Genomic DNA, 19,856 nt, shown 5'->3' with positions numbered 1-19,856 from the left:
GAGAACAAGAGGAGGGAAAAAGAAACAAATAATAAAATGGCAGACTCTTATAAAGCAGAAACTAACACACCATTGTAAAGCAATTATACTCCAATAAAGATGTTAAAAAAATGGCAGATTAAACCACTAACATATTAATAGTTATCTTCAATATAAATGGTCTAAATACATATCTATCAAAATGTCTAAAATAAAAAACAGTGATAACACCAAACGCTTGCAAGGATGCAGAGAAACTAGACCACTCATCCATCGCAGTCAGAATGTAAAGTGGTACAGCCGTCTTGGAATATAGTTTGGCAGTTTATTTAAAAACCAAATATTCAACTCTCACATGACCCAGAAAATGCATTCCTGTGCATTTATCCCAGAGAAATTAAAAAGTTACATCCACATAGAAACCTGTACATGAATGTTGAAAGCACATTATTGCAATAGCAAAAAATTGGAAACAATCAAAATGTCCCTCAGTAAGTGAATAGTTAAACAAACTGGCATATCCATATTCCTCAGCGATAAAAAGCAACTACTAAAACATGTGGCAATCTAGATGGATCTCAAAGGCATTGTGCTGAATGAAGAGAGCCAATCTCAAAAGGTCACATACTCTATGATTCCATTTATACCACATTCTCACTATAGAGACCAAAAACTGATCAGTAGTGCCAGGGGTTAGGAATAATTGGAAGGAGGGGGAGGGGTGTGATTATAAAATAGCAGCACAAGGGAGACCTTTGTGGTGACATAATTGTTAATTATAATTGTTCTGTATATTAATTATAGTGGTGGTCACATAAATCTATGCATGTGATAAAATCACTCAGAATTATACACATACAATAGACCAATGTCCACTACCTGGTTTTGATATTATATTACTATATTTATGTAAGATATAAACATTGTGAAAGGTATATGGGACTTCTCTGTATTGTTTTTGCAATTTCCCATAACTGTAATTATTTTAAAACAAAATTTTGAAAAATAAGATCCAAGAATTTTGCTAATTTTAATGCCACAGATCCAAGAATCTCAATGAACCCCAAGAATACCTTGGCTCATTGTAGTCCAACTGCTGAAAAGAAATGATAATAATATTCACTGCCTTCTCATCAGAAACAATGCATGCCAAAAGGCAACAGGATGACTTCTTTAATGTGCTGAAAGAAAAAAAAATGTCAACCTAGAATTGTATATACAGCCAAATTACTTTTTTTAAATGAAGGTAAAATGGAGACATTTTCAAATAAACGGAAGTTGAGAAAATTCATCAAAAGATGACCTACGCTATCAAAATTATTAAAGAAAATTCTTCACAATAATGAAAAACTGTAACAGACTGAAATTTGGGTCCTCACAAAGAAATGAAGAAAATGTGACTAAATATAAAATCTTTCCCCATTTTTAAATTTCTTTGAAAGACTGTTGACTGCTTGAGGCAGAATAAGGTAATATAGGGTTTACTGGGAGATCAGGATGGACATATATACACTACCATGCATAAAATAGATGGCTAGGGGCTTCCCTGGTGGCGCAGTGGTTGAGAGTCCGCCTGCCAATGCAGGGGACACGGGTTCGTGCCCCGGTCCGGAAAGATCCCACATGCCGCGGAGCGGCTGGGCCCGTGAGCCATGGCCGCTGAGCCTGCGCGTCCGGAGCCTGTGCTCCGCAACAGGAGAGCCGTGGGAGTGAGAGGCCCACGTACCGAAAAAAAAAAAAAAAAAAAAGATAGCTAGTGGGAACATGCTATAAAGCACAGGAAGCTCAGCTCGGTGCTCTGTGACAACCTAGATGGGTGGGATGGGAGGGGGAGGTCCAAGAGGGAGGGGATATAGGTATACATATAGCTGATTCACTTCATTGTACAGCAGAAACTAACACAACATTGTAAAGCAATCATACTCCAATAAAAAATTTTTTTTTAATTTAGAAATAAAATGTATCACAACAGCACAAAGAATGGTAGGTAAATGTTGGTATACTATTATGAGTTTTTTATATTACATGTGAAGTGGTATATCAATATGAACTACTATATAATAATATTTATAACATTTATTTTCTATACATAAGTATATATGCATATACATACATGTGTTCTGAGACAGGACCCATATGTTTCACCATATGGGTACACAGCACAACAAAGTTTATAAGCTCCTTGTTACGAGGAGGAACATAAAGGATCCACCAGGTGACTCGAGATTATCAGCAGTGGTGACGTTTTAAGGTGGGTGACAAAATGACTTCATTCTTTCCATCTCTTTACCTTTCAACTATAAGACATTAATGCTCCCTGACAAGGATAAGATGGATCCTATGATGAATTTTGCTGCCACAGCAACTGCAGCCACATTATACCTCCCCCTATTCTAATGATGGGTCACTTCCTGTTTCAGCCTCAGATCAGCCACAGTGACAGAAGCCCATGGAATCAGAGGTGAAGTTTAACAATGGCCACTGCCTCCTCTCTTCATTTAACCCAAGAGGACATCGGAAACAGCCCAAAGACCCACTGAGGGAGATGGACATTGTTTCCCAGAAGTAAATACAGCTCAGCTTGTACTTTGGAACAATTGTCAACCTTGCTACTTGCACAATCTACTAGCAAAGGTTATGCGGTGCCTGAACATGATCATGGCAGAATCACCGGGCCTCGTCACCATCTGCCTTTTAGGATATCTACTCAGTGCTGAATGTACAGGTTTGTTTCCTTTATAAAGATACATTCAATGTGCTTGGCTTTTAGATATAGAAACGTCTGGGGCTGTCTTCTTCATTAAATAATGATTACAGGATTTGACCACAATGTTTAAGATTCTACTAGTTAGCATGTGGGTTGGTGAGTACTAGTTCTCTGGTGCTGGTTCTTCCTCATTTTTAAAACTAAATAGATTTACAATGTTTATAGTACATTTTTTTAATGGACACTGTTGGGCTTATAATTTGACAATGTAATTCCTTGGAAAAGTCATCTCCTTGGTTAAAAAAATAAATAAAAGGGGGAAATGTTTTAACAAGGAAACAGCCGAATGTGGAGAAAAAATTAACTGTCATTTTGTGGGGTTTTAACTCATTATTTTGAGATCAAAATGGGAAACATTAAAGCAAAAACAATGGTTTTATTTACACACAAAGTTTGATTTTAAGACATGATGTGATTCAAAACTTTATAACTATTTAATGAGTCATGCCTCTAATTTTTAGTCTATAAAATTATATACCTTCAATTGAAAGTTTTAGTTAAAATACAAACCTTTCATTAGTAAGTTGTTATTTATCACTGAAGTTTTCCATGGGTGAGGAAGAAATTATTTTGTCTGATTCTAAACATCTCGGAGTTAATACAGGGGGAAACTCAGTACTCACTTGAGCTCTTAGGACAGCAAAGCAAGTACAAGAATTGATGTCGAGTAGGAACTTAGTTAAAGCAATTTACATCACTTGGTTTTTTTCCACAACTTTACTGACTTTATGCATTCCCCAAAGGCAGGCACATAGGGAAGAAATTACCCCATTTAGACAAACAGCATGTTCTCACAGGAAGCATTTATCACACTTACTTGTCAACCTATTATGATCAAATCTAGTAGCTGACAGTGGAGGATCAGGGGTGCCAACCCTAAGCATCCCCAGAAAGCAGACTGGCCCGAGGTTCCCACTCCAGACATGATGTCACACTGAAATGCAGAAATAATGGTGCGAGAATGCAGAGGTTAAATCAAGCCAGCAAACTGGCTAGAGTCAAACAATAAAGAAATTCAGCGTGAACACTCACAAAGTAGGACAGAATGCTAAGTCTTTACACACATCTCATCAGTGTGAAATCTAGGAGGACAAAGGATCCAAACCCTTCCTTCAAGATAAGTGCTGAGATGATGGAGTAAATTTTAAGAGGACTGCTGCCCCCTTGAAACCTCAGATGTAGGAAAAAGGATAGATTCAGAGAAAAAAAGAAGGACTAGGATTTCACAGCTTGGGAAATAATGACTAGAAGAGATAAGCCCGAAGGGAGGTTAAATATATGACCCTCAGACAATGGTGAGGAGAAAGGCAGTGTGATTCCAGAGTCACCTTAGTCAGAGATAATAGGTCCTTGAGCAGAGCACCAAGGCGCCTTCCCTAAGGACGGACAGTGTTGATGCAGTGCTCTCCTCTACTGTTGAACCACCACTGGCTTCTAAAAGCAGTTTCTATGAATGATTTTCTGAGATGTTGCATTTTCATGGCTGCTGCCCTTAGATATTATTGTATCAATTTAGAATTTTGAAATCAAATGTGTTCCATAAAACCAATTCAGTTTTGTAAAGCATATGGACCCAACCTGTCTTTCATTTAGAATGAATGAATGAAATAAATGAAAGACAGCTTCAGTCCACACACTTTACAAAACTTTACAAAACTAGGTGACTACTACGGTGCCAGGTACTGTGGCAAGGTACTAGGGGCTTGGGGATAAACCAGATTCCCTCTTTGACCTAAAGTACCATGAGGTCAGCTGAGAGATTTCAATATAACATGAGGAGATGTATACCAGCTGCTAAAGGGGCACAGAGAAAGGAACACATTAACTGGGGAGACACTGACAGAGAGACCATATTTTGAGCTGGGTCTTAAAGAATAAGTAGGTACTCTCTCCTTAAATGACTGATCTAGGTCATCCTGTGAAGAGAGGATCACTCACGTGCAGAGATCCAGATCCACAAAGAATGTGAGGTCTTTCAGGAACTAAGTATGTTTTCAATATTGAATATGACAGGTGAGGCAGGGTCAGGTCATCAGATAAGGAAGGCCCTAAATGAAGGAGTTTGGACAACGGAATGCAATGTGGAGTCATCAGAAGTGTAAACATGAATACCACTGATGGCTGACTCAGGCTGCTCAGCCTGGCAACATTCTCATGACCTGTGTGAGGAAGGGGCGGCCAGACAAGGGGAGACCAGTCTTGAGGCTACTGTAATCATCCAGGGAAGGCATGAGGGCCTGAACCTGGACATTAGCTGTACAGACAGAGAAGAGGGAATGGAATGCAAGTGACACTGAGGAAGTAGAAATGATATGACTTAACCACCTGGGTATGGAAGGGGAACGGGTTTAGAGGAAGTGGAAAGACCATGTCTTGAGCATTTGGGATACAGCACAGTGCCTAAGAGCATGGACTGTGTGGTCTGACTGCCAATGTCTAAATTCTGGCTCTGACACTTTAATATATCACTTGGGGCAAATCACTTAACCTCTCTGAACCTCCGAGTTTTTGATTTACGAAAATGAGACGACAGCACCTCTCTCATGGGACTGCCGTGAGAAGGGAATGAAATAATGGATGCAAAGCACCAAGCACATTGTCCAGCACATCAGAAGCATTAAATAAACATCAGCTCTTATCAGCCACATGACAATGGACAGTTACAAAGAAAGACAATCTGGAATTCCGAAGATATATCTGACTGGAGATGGATATTCGGAACTCACTGTCCTATAGACAGTAGTTACAGCCACGTGTGTGAGGATCCAGGGAGTGAGCATGGATCTTGTGGCACCTAGTACAGTGCCTGGCAGTAGTGAGTGCTCAGAAAATTGTGTTGAGTCGGGGCTGGACTAGGGTGAGGCAAGCAGGGCATAAACATACTTGCACACACTGAGAGAGAGTGACTCCGTAGATTCTGTGCCCTAGGGGCCTTGTTTACCTCACCCCAGCCCTGGCCCTAGCAAGGATGTATGGAGTGAAGAGGGACAAGGCTGAAGCTGGAGGCTGGAGCCTGGGAGAACTCTGAACATATAAGGGGCAAGCAGAAGAAGGGGAATGAATGGATGCAAGTGGTGGATGAATAACAAGAATCAGAGCGAAGAGGAGAACCAGGAGAGAGTGATTTCATGAAAAGAGCACCCTGAAGACGGAAAGATCAACAATTAGAAATGTTTCAGAGCAGGCAGGAAATACAGAAGCTCAAAATTACCCTTTAGGAGGTCATTGCTGATCCTGACAGTAGTCGTTTCATTACATGGATGGCGGTAAAGAAGAGAAAGAGCCACAGAAAAGTGCATTAAATAAAAAGGGAATTGAGAAAATTAGGGAGGCGGACCAGACAGAGGAGTAGAAAGGAAGAGAGAAAACCAACATACACCAGCCTGTACACATTATCTCACTGATCCTGTCAGCAACGCTGGGAGGTAGTCTGATGATACTACTGTTATACCCATTTACACTTGACAAAGTTAAGCTGCAGAGTTTATGTGACCTGCCTGAGATCTCACTGCCAATAGCTGGTAGACATGTGATTCAAATCCAGGTGTGTCTGCTCTGACTCCAAACCCCTATTTTTCCACTAGACCACACTGTAAATGGATACAGACACAGATGCTACTGTAGGAGCGCCCAGGGCCAAGCACATGAACTGGCAAGCAGAGAGGAGGGCCTGGTGGAGGCTGGGAGGTGTCGATATGCCGTGGCACCCAATTGCAGCTTGTGGCTTTCTCCCAGGGCGCCTGGCTGCCTGGGAAGGGAAGGAAGAGGCAGCTGGCGGCACTGACCTAGTGGTTGGGATTGCGGGGTATTGCAGCACTGAAGAAGGGGTGAAGGGAACTGAGAAGGTTGGCAAGGGAAGAGTTGAAGAGAAGAAGTCTAAGCTAAATTCAGGGAAAAAGTAAAGCCCAAGGGGACTTGAAGAGCAAGAGAAAAGTGAGAGGCTGTTAAGGGACTAGAAGGCTCCATAAAGCGAACAGCTGCAATGGAAATAAGGAACTTCGGTTTGTTTCTTTTCCTTTCTTTTTTTTTTTTTTTTTTTTTTGGCGCTAATGAGAAAACAGTCCCAAAATGCCCTGGAGAGTTCACGTTATAAACACCTCGTCCTGTTGAGATGGTATCAGACACTCTCTAGAAGAAAGGAATAACTCCAGGCAGCTTCTTGAGTTCCTGTTATTAGTTATAGATACAGATACTACATCTATATCTGTCTATCTAGAGAGAAACACGCACAGAGACAGAGAGTGAAACAGAAAGAAGAGACTGAGGTATGGAGAGTGGCGGGGAGGGGCTGGGGTGGAGAATTAGGTTAGGGACCTCAATCCCAGAGTTCAGGAGTGCATTCCTAACAGGCTAGACAGTCAGAGCTAAAATAAACCACATCCTGAATCCCAGAGAAAGACTTATGTCACTGGTATTCCTAGAACACGTGCCAACTTAAGGTGCTGTGAGTCTGAAGGTTAAAAAAACATGAATGCAGTGGTTTTTCTTTAATATCTAGTGAGAGACAGCAGGGTTGCATTTAGGCTTCTGCTCTTCCAAGGGAAATGTGCTCCAAAGTCATTTGGGCAACTGCGTCCTGTAAGCACAGCCCGGCCAGCGTGATGGATCACCTTGCAAGGATCTGCAATTAGTTATTTTCAAATGATGACAAAGTGTGAAGTTAACTGCTTATCTCAGAACTTTCCTTTTCATCCAGAGTAAATTCAAATATGATTGAAAATCTGACCTTTCATTACCAGAGTTCTCTTGACTAAGAGTAAAATTGAATTTTAATTCCTAAATCTCCATGTGTATACAGTGCCATGAGAACATCATAGATTTTGGCTCCATGCCCCAAAGATAAATTGGCTTTGGGATTACTTGGATTAAAAAGAAAGCCTTTCTTAAGAGATGTATTTAATTTTCATGATGTTTTCTTTTTCTTTTAAATTTCAGTTTTTCTTGATCGTGAAAATGCCACCAAAATTCTGAATCGGCCGAAGAGGTATAATTCAGGTAAATTGGAAGAGTTTGTTCGAGGGAACCTTGAGAGAGAATGTATAGAAGAAAAGTGTAGTTTTGAAGAAGCACGAGAAGTTTTTGAAAACACTGAGAAAACTGTGAGTATTTCCACATAACATCCTTCAGATGCAAAGAATAGAAAACCTTTAAAAAGAAAAGGTGGGGGGACCATACTTCTCTTTGGAATTTTAAAATATCTATACATACACGTGTTTTACAAATGTTATAATAGAGAAGGAATCAAATCGAAAACATTTTAAATAGTACCATTAACTTGTCTTCTTTTTCGTTATAGACTGAATTTTGGAAGCAATATGTTGGTAAGCAATTCATTTTATCCTCTAGTATACGAAACATTTGAGAATTATGTATTTTTTTCTTCTGTGTAAACAGATAATATATTAAACTGTGTCAAAAGGGCTCAGAAAAATAAGTCCAACTCTTTTTACCCAAAATTGAATGGTGAGAGACTCCAGGTTTATGCCAGTGTGGGAGATATCCTCTGGCAGATACGCTTACTTCTTCCTAGGGCTTCAAAAGGAACATCGTTCCACCCCAGGAATCTGGAAGGGAGAGACCAAAGAGAATTGCATCTGGGACTGAATGAGAGTTTGCCATCCTCAGCAGAGAATCAGAGAATGCTGACTGACTTACATGTCTACTGCTTAAAAGTGCTCCTCCTTCTGGCGGCCTGCAAGGCCCTCCTGATTGCCCAGCCCCTCCCTCCCCGCTGCCCCTCTGACCTCCTCTCCTCCTCACACATCCTGGGCTGCTGCGGCTCCTTGCATGCTCTAGGAATGCTTCCATTTCAAAGTCTTAGACCTGATTGTTCCTTTACTGTGGAAGGTTCCTCTGCCAGGTTCCCCTAGGCTCACTCACTCACCTCCTTCAGGTCTTTACCCAAATGTCACCCTCTCAATGAAGCCTGCCTTGATCATCTATTAATACTTCAACCTGCCCCCCCATAACCCCATCACTTTAGACACCGTATCCTGCTCTATTATTTTTCATAGCACTTTTCACCACTGAGGTATCATATAATGGTCTTATGTATACTATTTATGTCTCCCACCTCACTAGAATGTAAGCTTCATGTTGGCAGGGGTATTCAACTGTTTTGTTTATTGATGTAGTCCTAGTACCTCGAACAGTATCTGGTACAGAAGCACTGAGTAAATATTTGTTGAATGAATTGACCAAAAGGAGGAAAAGTCAAAACTTTAATGACAACTAAGTTTTAAAACTAATTTAAAATCCAGCAGCAGGATTTTGAGGCAGTGTAACTTTCCCAGCTTGATTTACCTAAGACTATTTGCATGGACAGAAACTAACCTGGACAGCCAATTCACTGAATTCCATCAGTTCTATTTTCCCAGATTCTATTCTGTAGACACTAATGGACTTATTCATACTCTTGTAACTCATAATTTCTCCACTTTGTTTTTAAATCATGAGGGAAGAAGAGGTCCATTCTGTTACATTTGCTTTATCTGCCTTTCCTCGTTCTTAGTAATGAATGCTACCACGCCAACTCTCTACTAAGGTATTGCCCTACAGTTAGTCCAAATAAGTCTTTTTATTCTCTATTTCTAATCTATTTAAAATTTTGAATCTTGTATTTTAAAGCAAATCAATTTCTACCTTTCCTCCCCAAACATTCCTGGCTGCATTTAAACTCTCATGGTCCCTTCATTGCCCACCCCCCCACCCAGTTGGCCCCCCACCTGTGAGTAGAGGTTCATCAGTACCTCTTAAACACCATATTTTGAAGTTGGCTCCCTAACTTCTAGGTCACAGGCTGTGTTGTTTACTGTAACTCAGGTAAAGATACCTGGAAAACATCAAGGGCATGATTCTGTTGTTGACCTGAAACAAACAGACTCCAGCAAAGATGGGTTTATTCAGGATCAGCAGAGAATTGCAATTCAGGGTCTACAACCACCATGAGCCACGTGCAAGTCCCTGCATGGTAGGGGACAGACAACTCCTTCAGAGAGGCGAAAAGGAAGTAAAGAGGGCTACAGTAAACAAAGAGTCCCTGGCTTTTCATTGGCTTAGTCCTTGCCAAGAAAGGAGTCTGTCTTCTTCCCGTTGGGCTCTGCTATTGTCATAGGGCATGAGAGCTCTGCCCTCCAGTCTCTTGACTTTTTTTTTTAATAAATTTATTTATTTATTTTTCGCTGCGTTGGGTCTTCGTTGCTGCAGGCGGGCTTTCTCCAGTTGCGGCGAGCGGGGGCTACTCTTCCTTGTGGTGCGCGGGCTTCTCACTGCGGTGGCTTCTCTTGTTGAGGAGCACGGGATCTAGGCGCGAGGGCTTCAGTAGTTGTGGCACATGGGCTCAGTAGTTGTGGCTCGCGGGCTCTAGAGCGCAGGCTCAGTAGTTGTGGCGCACGGGCTTAGTTGCTCCGCGGCATGTGGGATCTTCCCGGACCAGGGCTCGAACCCGTGTCCCTTGCACTGGCAGGCGGATTCTTAACCACTGCACCACCAGGGAAGTCCCTCTTGACTCTACTTAACTGAGGTTTCCGTTTATTAATTTTTTACACTGTCACTACTGCTTTGTCTGCTAAAAATAAAAAAACAAGAAAAGAGAAAAAGAAAACCCAACTCTACGGCTTCTTTTCACTTTGCAGTCGAGATTCCCAACCCCCCCAAAATAGTCTATGCTGTTTCTCCCTGTATGGGCTTTCTCACATGGTAGGGTCGCAGGCCCCTCACTCCTGCCCTACTCTCTTCCATCATCTCACCAAGTAAGGAGCCTGGTGAAGAGGAAACATCACCCAACCACATTAACCAGCATCTGCCCAGCCCTTTACAGAGCGCCTGTCACCTTTAATCCTCACACCAACCCTGTGAGCAAAGCACTATGAACCTCATTTTACAGAAGAAGAAACTGAGATTTAGGGAGGTTAAATGACTTGTCAAAGGTCACCCAGCTAGGGAGTCATGGAGCCCAGAAGAGCAGCCAAATTCTCCACTGCCCAATCCCCACTTTCTCTATTACCCCTCCCGGCCTTCAAATCTAAATGCAGTTATTCATTAAACCACCGCCTGGTAGGCTTAAACAGGAAGCTCTCACTTGGCAAGGTCTTGTCCCTTGTTGTCTTTGACCCCTACAGTCTGTGGCTTTGCTTCAGCCCGAAGTACACACAGACAAGCACCCAAAGGAGGACTAAATGCGGGATGAAATGACACTCATTTTAAAGATATGTCTCAGCAAATGAGTTGCTGTGTAGCTGGCTGCAAGCCCAGAGCCTTTCAGTGAAACATCCTAAATAATTCAGCTCCGTTGGTCTGTAATATAAAGTGCAAATGTGGCTCGTTTTTTTGGACCAGTTCTGAACATCAATAATAATAAACCAGAGATAACGTATTTTGTTTTTATAGAATTGGAACAAACTGAAGTATCTGTGCAAAAGCACACTGGATCAAGGGGCAGAGGGGGCAAGGTCTAATTTTTACAACAAGCAGTTTTCCAGAGAGGGACTATTCCTAAGAAAGGGGTGCTAACCCCCAGCCAGTGGGACCTAGACACATGCTCCTGACAGCGAGCACGACAGACACTCTCCTGCTGTCCCTAGAGCAGGCAGGGGGCCACACACTAGATGTCATGGAGCTTGGCTCTAAAATATGAACGACCATTAGAAATTTCTCTTAAATTGCCCCCTTTCGTTCACTGTTTTATTCTTACACCATCTTTATCACTTACTCTTTTGTTACTCATACATTAAGCCTTGCTGATCTTGCTCCCAGTTTTCTTCAGGGCTCTCTCTCAGCTCACAGTGCACACCAGCCTCCCTTTTGGCTCTATGCATCCCTTTCTCCTGAAGCTTCCTTAGAAGTACGGATGGAGGCAGAGCTCTCAGAAACCAGACTTAAAGGCTCCCTCCACATCCTGACCCTTCCCCTCTTACCTATTCCTTCCTGCTGTTTTCTGATGACCAGTATTCTCAAAGGCTCTCCAGAACTCTGCAAATGTAGAAACTTCAGGAAAGGTGGGAAGGAAACATAACCAATCTATATATAAATAAAGCACATTTTCAGAACTTTTTCTTTTTTAATTCTTTGTATTGAAAGTTGTTTCTCACTTTACCAAACCATCTGGGACCTAATCACAGACAGTAGAATATCTTTCAGGAGTAAAGCATCTTTTGTACTGTTTGGAATGATCACTGCATACTCTGCTTAAAAGTGAAGTGATAGGGGCTTCCCTGGTGGCGCAGTGGTTGAGAGTCCGCCTGCCGATGCAGGGGACGTGGGTTCGTGCCCCGGTCCGGGAGGATCCCACATGCCACGGAGCGGCTGGGCCCGTGAGCCATAGCCGCTGGGCCTGCGCGTCCAGAGCCTGTGCTCCACAACGGGAGAGGCCACAACAGTGAGAGGCCCGCATACCGCAAAAAAAAAAAAAAAAGTGAAGTGATAAGATGAGGAAGTGGATGCATGTGCGCCATGCCTAGGCTGCCAGGTCCCTGAGTGGAGTTGCTATCTGTTACCAAGCTCATGAGTGGAGTTGCTGTTACCTAGCTCAGCTTGCTCTACAAGACCTGTGACAGAGCAAGCCTTGTACAACACATAGATGATTGTTGAAGCAATGTGATTTCATTGAGAATTAACTATATCATCGTTCGATAAGGAAGGATTGAAAATTCTTCTCACACTCTGCTGATAGAGTACATCTCTATATTCAGACGTTCTTTTCCCTCTTCCTCCTCCCTTCAGGTACATAAACAATGTACATGCCTTCCTCGGGGCCATTTCCTAGGACAATGTTAGCCTAAGAACCTTTACTTGTTTTTAGAAACTTAGGAAGACAGGGACATCCCATAAGCAGCTGGTTTCCAGGTCAGCAGTCTTGCTCTGACCCTAAAATCAGGCTCCCCTCTCCATGAGTCTGTGCAGGGAAGACTAAGCATTCTAAGCAATGGATCTGCTAATTCAACTTCTTAATCTATCTCGAAGATGGAGATCAGTGTGAGTCCAATCCATGTTTAAATGGTGGCCTGTGCAAGGATGACATTAATTCCTATGAATGTTGGTGTCAAGTTGGATTTGAAGGAAAAAACTGTGAATTAGGTAAGTAACTATCTTTGGATTACTCGTGGTTCAAAATTTCCCTTTGAAACCAGATGCAACTGGAAAATGCAATGTGTATGTATCATAATTTTCTCTTAAATTATGGTAAAGAACCATTTACATGAGATCTACACTCAACAAATTTTGAAGTGTATGATACAGTACTGCTAACTCTAGGCTCTATGGGGTACAGCAGACATCTAGACCTTATTCCTCTTGCATAACTGAAACTTGATACCTGCTAAACAACAACTCCCCATTTTCCCCTCCCCCTGGCCCCTGGCAAGCACCATTGTATTCTCTGCTTCTATGTGTTGGACTATTTTTAGACATCTCATATAAGTGGAATCATGCAGCATTTGTCCTTCTAAGACTGGCTTGTTTCATTTACCATAATGTCCTTCAGGCTCATCCATGTTGTTGATTATGACAGAATTTCCTTCTTTTTGAAGACTGAATAATATTCCATTGTATAAAACATACTTTCAAAGCTTATAAACATTCATTTTATCTGCAGTCATAGTTTCCAGGATGTGCTCAAGAAACAAGATGAAGAACAATAGTAAGATTTGGTAGCTAGTAGGAAGTGGTAATGATGTTCCATTAGCATATTCATCCTCAATACAACCACATGTAGTCAGCACCATTATCCTCTCCATTCTACGCAAATGAGAAAAGTGCAGCTCAAACAGCTCAAAAATCACAGAAGCAGTAAACAGTTGAGCCAGGACTTGAACTTCAGTTGGTTTGGCCAAAACCCATTCTTCTAACTGCTACCCACAAAACACAAAGAAAACTGACCCATAAAATTGTTAGAACTCGTGACTAAATTGCTATCAACAAAAGCAGTGGAAGTCAACTAAGTAAAGAATTGGGGTATGGGAAGGCCAATTCTCCCATATGCTAGGCACTTCTCCACGCATACGAACCACTTCACATATGAAATTTGTTGACAAAAATCAAAACTCATTCCTGAATTTGACTATACTGATTACGCTGAAAGAATTACATAGAAAATCTAGGATCACTGTGCATCTTTTCTTTGCATATCCTAGAATCTTTTTGTTCTGAGATTTTGGCAACTGGAACAGTAAACCCCAAAGTCCTTTACCTACTTGTTTATTACCTCTGGATGCAGGATTACTGGTATCTGATTGTGAAAAGCATACAGTGCTAATGACGGGTTCTCTTTCTCCTCTGAAACTCCAGAAGAATAGAGATGCAGTCCTAGGGAAAGAATTTAACACCACAGGCTACATGACTAACACCACAGGCTACATGACTAAGGGCAAAGAGTAGAAAATTAGCAAGACTCTATTAAGGCGTTATGGCAACCCACCTGACACACAGATGAAAAGGGCATAAAACAAAATGAAACGCAGCAGCTGCACTTGTCCTATTGAGAAGGGAAAAAGTCATCTCTAATGCTGTTCAGAAATCCTTTCAGTGCTAAAGAGAAATCCATTGATCATCTTCCTTTGAGATCCAAAAGATAAAAAGGAATAGAAGATAGGAAAAAGAAAAGGTGGCAGGGCAAAAACATTTAAAAAAGAAAAAGAAAAAAGGAGATGCAGGTGGATGAACTGTACCCCAGGCTTGGACTCCCACTCCTGCAGGCTTCCCAGCATGGGGACAAACCGATGTCTGGGTTCCCTTTCCTATGGGTGTGTTCATTGGCTCAACACCTCTGAAGTGCTACTTTCATCTGAAAGGTTATAATTTCAAGTTCAGATTGACCTAGATAAATCCGATTCTGCTATCATGGAAACCTACAGAAACTGATGGAGTATCAGCTTAAATAATATAACTATTGGAGCTGAGGGAATGAACGACTCAACTGGTCTCTGTTAAGAATGCAGGGCATGTGGTAGCAAAGTATAACTGAAAAGAGTGTTTGGTATTAAATATTCCTAAATGTCTTTAGTTTAAAAATAAAGACACTTTAAAAGAGGCAAAGAGCCCTGAGGAATGTAGCTATAAGCACAAAACTGCTATAACAGGTTTTGCTACGTGTGTGAGGCTACAGTCTACACAGCAAGAGTGCTAGGTCTACAACGGGCACCATCTCAGGCCTTTCGGGTTCCCCACGTTTTGGTTTGGTCAGGGCTCTGCAGTGACACTGCAGCCACCACTACACCTGGCCTCTAGGGTGTCTTGAGCTCCCCCAGCCCATCTGATCAAGGTTTAGAAAAATCCTCCCAGCTTGCTTAGTTCAGGAACAAAGTGGGAATTCTCTCAAAAAGCTCTTTACCTCAAACACTAGAGGAAAGCAAAAGCATATACAAACTCCCCTTTAAGCTGTTGCTTCAAACTGAACTAAGAACTAATCTCAAAAGCCGCTAGAAAAACAACACAGTTTATGGAGTATCTGGGCCCCAAGTCCCTTGCTTCACCCTGTCTCGGAAAGGGAAGGAGATTTCCACTGTTAAATCCTTGCTGTTTTCCTCTTCTCTTGTTCATCAGGCTCCTCTCCAGGGGAGAGAGGTGCAAATATTCAGGGCACGCTTTCTAGTTAGAACAATTAATTGGCTATTGTGTCCCTTTGGCTGGAATAAAGACCACTGTATGTGCCCAGCTACACATCACATCTGAGTCCTTTTCAGATAAATCAAAGTCTATAAGAACTTGGTCATTCCTGTCCCTTCTAAAGAGTACAAGAGGCATTTCCCCACAGTAACAGAGGATGGAAAGAAAATCAAGCATATAAACACTTTTTTATATTTTTCGTTTCGCTAACACGTCACAGACACTACTAATTTACTGCGTATTTCTATGGAGTAGAAAAAAGAAAATATCTTGAGTTTAGCCTAACAACAACATATTCTGTGATACACTGGTTAAACAGAACATCTTTTGTCCAAGCTTTGGTTTTCCCATCCCTGAATATACCAGGGAAGATGAAGGCAGAGTAAAATGAAGCAGAACACGATAACTTTGTAGTAGGCATGAGGGGAATTAGAAAGAGGTATCTGTGCTAGCTGACACGGAGGGAGAAGAACAGATGCTCTGACATGTCCTTCCACAGATATTCTAGGCACTGAGATCAGCCCCAGGACCAGGGAGAACCCACACCCAACACAGTGCCTGACGTCCGAGTGCTCAAGAAGCAATTGATGAATGAGGCCCGCAGTGACTGTCCCTGAGGTCCAGGACTACAGACCTCTCAACTGGAACTCCTCGTGCTGTTATTCTCTTTCCAGACTCGAGTTCTTTACCTGAGGTCAAAAGACTGCTGGTCGGACAGCAATATTTCCCACTGCGTGTGCAAACCAAGCCAGAGGACAGCAACAGCGGCAACACACTGGGCTGCAAAGAGCAATGACGAATGAGGAAAATGACAGAGAGGTCTAGTTACCTAGCCAAGGACGCCGCATCAGAATCGGGAAAAGCACCCTGACTTTACCCATTCCCGTTGTGCATGGCCTGGACCAAAGTAGTCAGCACCTGCCACCCACCTCTGTGAACTCAGCACAATCTCATATTGACTGAACACTCCCTGCAGGTGGTATTTGATTTGGCTGAACACTCTAGTGTTGCTTTATAGCAACGAAATGATTGCTAGTAACATGAGAAGAGCTCAGGGATGTAATCACCACTAGTGTAATCACCAGTAGTGAGGAGAAAGGTCTTTAAAAAATAAATACATAAATAAAAAGGATCAAGTGCCACCTTTTTGGATCATGCACTTAGTGGATTATTGGTAGCGAAGGTTAAAGCTCAGGCTGGTTCCTTTGTCCACCTAGTAACGGTTGATTTGCCTCCCCTTATTTCTTGAAGTATCAGTAAGGAACATGAGCGAATCATTACATTAGCCTATGCTACCTATGTAAAATGTAATTAGAAAATTTAGATCTGTCACTCAAAAATCCATAATATACTCCAAAACCATATAGTCACTCGGTTAGCCTGGAATCCCCCAGGAAAAAAGAGTCTCTGACACAAGCTTATCTATTAGGGTGTGCAATTCTAGGGGGGCAAAAGTAAGGGATGGGGGAGTAAGGCAGTAAGGAAAGGAGAACCAAGAGTAAAAGGAGTCATCCATCCTCATCTGCAACTGACTGTTTGATCTCCGGGGACTGTTTTCCAAGAAGCCACGTGAGCTGGCCTCAGGAGAGTCAGCCTCGGAGGGAGAAGAGGTGAAAGAATCTGTCCATCAGCACCCTTCTCCAGATGGTCAATACTTCAGCCTGTGGGGCTTTAACTCCCCTGCATCACCAGGCTGTACACGCTGGGGCCCCCTAGAGGTCACGTGGTATCCCAGGCCTCAGCATCAACCCGGGAACGCCAAGCTAAGAGGCGAGAGGCACACAGTGCAGATCTGAGCCCAGGCCATTCAAGGCTGCACCTGGACGAGGCCAGCGGATGTCCATGCAGAGCTGATCACCAGGGTGCTGGGGACGGACGTGGGTGAGGCTGGTGGGGACTAAGGTGGTGCACAAAGAGGTGGCTAACACAGCCGCTCATGTTCAAACTCTCCAAGTTCTAACTGCACTGACAAGTGAGCATTTCTCTTGAAGGCTGTACTGCTGTTGAGCCTGTAGGTAAGGGGGAAGGTGCCTTCCATTCACTGTGTTCCTATGCTGCTCTAGAGACAGAAATAGGCCCAAGGGCAGAGCCTGTTTCTCTTAACTCAGCAGGTCTCAGCCAGCAAGCCCTAAACCTGCTACTTCCTGTTATTGAGATCGCATCAGAGAAACAAAGGGAAAGCACGCAAATTAGAAAATGGAAAATGAGATGGCAGGAACAAGCCAAATATATCAGGAATCACAGTTAATGTGAATTGGGGTTAATGACAATTTTCAGCCTGGAGTTAAAAATCTAATTGCATGCTGTTGATAAAAGAGATACTAAAATAAAACTCTACCAGGAGGCTAAAATAAAAGGATGGGAAAACATTTGCCAGGTAAATGCTAACAAAAAGAAACTGGCAAAGCTATCTTAATGTCAGATAAAACAGAATCCCGACAAAAGGCATTGTATGAGACAAAGAAAGATATTTTATATTAATAAGGGAGATTGTATAGGAGAGTAAAGAAAATATGAGCCAGTAGAATGCTTATCATTGTCAACACATAGCGTTTCAGGCATTTAGCTCCCTTAAAGGACCCTATTTCATTCTCTTGTGTGGACACATACGTCAGCCAGCTTCAAGTTTGCTTTGAAAAACTGGATTATATTAAAACCAGGCACTTCTATTCAGCAAAATATACTATTTAGGGTGAAAAGGTAAGTCAAGAGTGGGAGAAGATATCCGCAATACATATATCCAGTAACTGGAACTCTCATACGCTGATGGTGGGAATCCAAATTTGTACAATTATCTTAGAAGACTACTTGGTAGTATCTACTAAACCTGAACACATGGTCCAATCATTGCACTCATGAGTATATATCCAGTAAATATGCAAGCATATGTTACCAGAAGATATGTACAAGAATGTTCATTACAGCATTATACATAAGAGCCAAAAACTGGAAACTCAACTCAAATATTCACCCACAGTAAAATGGATGAATGAAGGTAGTAATATTCATACAATGGAATATACTACACAGCATGCAGATGAACTATAGCTATACAGAACAACATGGATGAAGCTCACAGACAAAATGTTAACTGAAAGACACAGAGGAGTACATATTGGGAACGTCTCCTTATATAAACTTCGTGAACAGGCAAAACTAATGCCCTGTTAGAAGTCAGGGTAATGGTAACTTTGGGAAGGAGGAAATAGTGACCAGAAGGGGGAATCAGGAGAGCTTCTGGGGTGTTGATAACGTCCTATGTACTGATCTGTTTACTGTTTAAATAAGTGCAGTCACCTTGTGAAAACTTATTCCAAAATTCTGGGTACTTTTTGGAATATGTTATACTCTAATAAACAGCTTTTTTCATTGCACTCTATGACTTTGTGAAAGTAGTATATCTACAACTTCAGTTTTATGCCAAATCACATATATTGCTGCCACCATTTTTATGCCTTATTAAGAATTTTATCTTTTTTTTCCTACTCTTAGCTCAAGCTTAGCTTCACACACTTCTCTCTATGAATGCCCCCAGCTTATATCTGACCTGTACAGGAGTCAGTAGTTTCATGTACTTTTTAGAAATGCATGTTAAATGATGCTATTGCTGGGACTTCCCTGGTGGTCCAGTGGTTAAGACTTCCCCTTCCAATGCAGGGGGTGTGGGTTCGATCCCTGGTCAGGGAGCTAAGATGCCACATGTCTCGTGGCCAAAAAACCAAAACATAAAGCAGAAGCAATACTGTAACAAATTCAATAAAGACTTTAAAAATGGTCCACATCAAAGAAATCTTTAAAAAAAAATACATGATGCTATTGCTGTTGATTCTGCTTTCTTTCAGATGCGACATGCAGCATTAAGAATGGCAGATGCAAGCAGTTTTGTAAAAAGGGCGCTGATAACAAGGTGGTTTGTTCCTGTACTGCCGGATACCGACTTGCAGAAGACCAAAAGTCCTGCGAACCAGCAGGTCAAAATCTAAATAAGTTTTTTTTTAAGCTCGGCAGATACATTCTCCAAATCCATATTTGAACTTTTTGCATTATAACTAACCTACATAATTTTATGCCCTACTTGTTTCTACTTCCTTTTGAAATCATAGAAAAGACTAGTAGCTTGGACAAATTAATTTTTCAAAATGCATCATCATTTTAAATAGAAATTCTGCAACTGTCTTCAGTTTGAATTCTTTTCTGTCTGATTTTTTTCTCTGACCTTTATATCATGAAGCAATCGATTTGTGTGATTTCTGTATGCCTATTTGTAATTCCCCAAGTCAAATTAATGTAGTAATCCCATAACATAAAATATACGTACGTGATTGACTGATAGGCTTCTAGTACAAGGATAGTGATTTTTTTTTTTTTTTTTTTTTGCGGTACGCGGGTCTCTCACTGCTGTGGCCTCTCCCGCTGCGGAGCCCAGGCTCCAGACGCGCAGGCCCAGCGGCCATGGCTCACGGGCCCAGCCGCTCCGCGGCATGTGGGATCCTCCCGGACCGGAGCACGA

The 19,856-nt window shown here is 41.9% G+C and overlaps 1 protein-coding gene across 1 annotated transcript in view; it reads left to right on the top strand.

Annotated features, from left to right (window-relative positions):
- Positions 1–2,463: 2,463 nt before the first annotated feature.
- The window catches only part of F9 (coagulation factor IX), a 29,712-nt gene continuing 12,319 nt past the window's right edge, over positions 2,464–19,856 (top strand). Inside the window, exons 1-5 of the mRNA XM_060002331.1 lie at positions 2,464–2,704; positions 7,682–7,845; positions 8,043–8,067; positions 12,707–12,820; positions 19,189–19,317. Of these exons, the coding sequence (XP_059858314.1) occupies positions 2,617–2,704; positions 7,682–7,845; positions 8,043–8,067; positions 12,707–12,820; positions 19,189–19,317 (520 nt within the window). The 5' untranslated portion in view covers positions 2,464–2,616. The remainder of the gene's footprint in view (positions 2,705–7,681; positions 7,846–8,042; positions 8,068–12,706; positions 12,821–19,188; positions 19,318–19,856) is intronic.

The sequence above is a fragment of the Delphinus delphis genome, chromosome X (genome assembly GCF_949987515.2).
Source record: "Delphinus delphis chromosome X, mDelDel1.2, whole genome shotgun sequence".
NCBI classification, from domain to species: Eukaryota; Metazoa; Chordata; class Mammalia; order Artiodactyla; family Delphinidae; genus Delphinus; species Delphinus delphis.
This window is presented reverse-complemented; position numbering and strand designations above follow the sequence as displayed.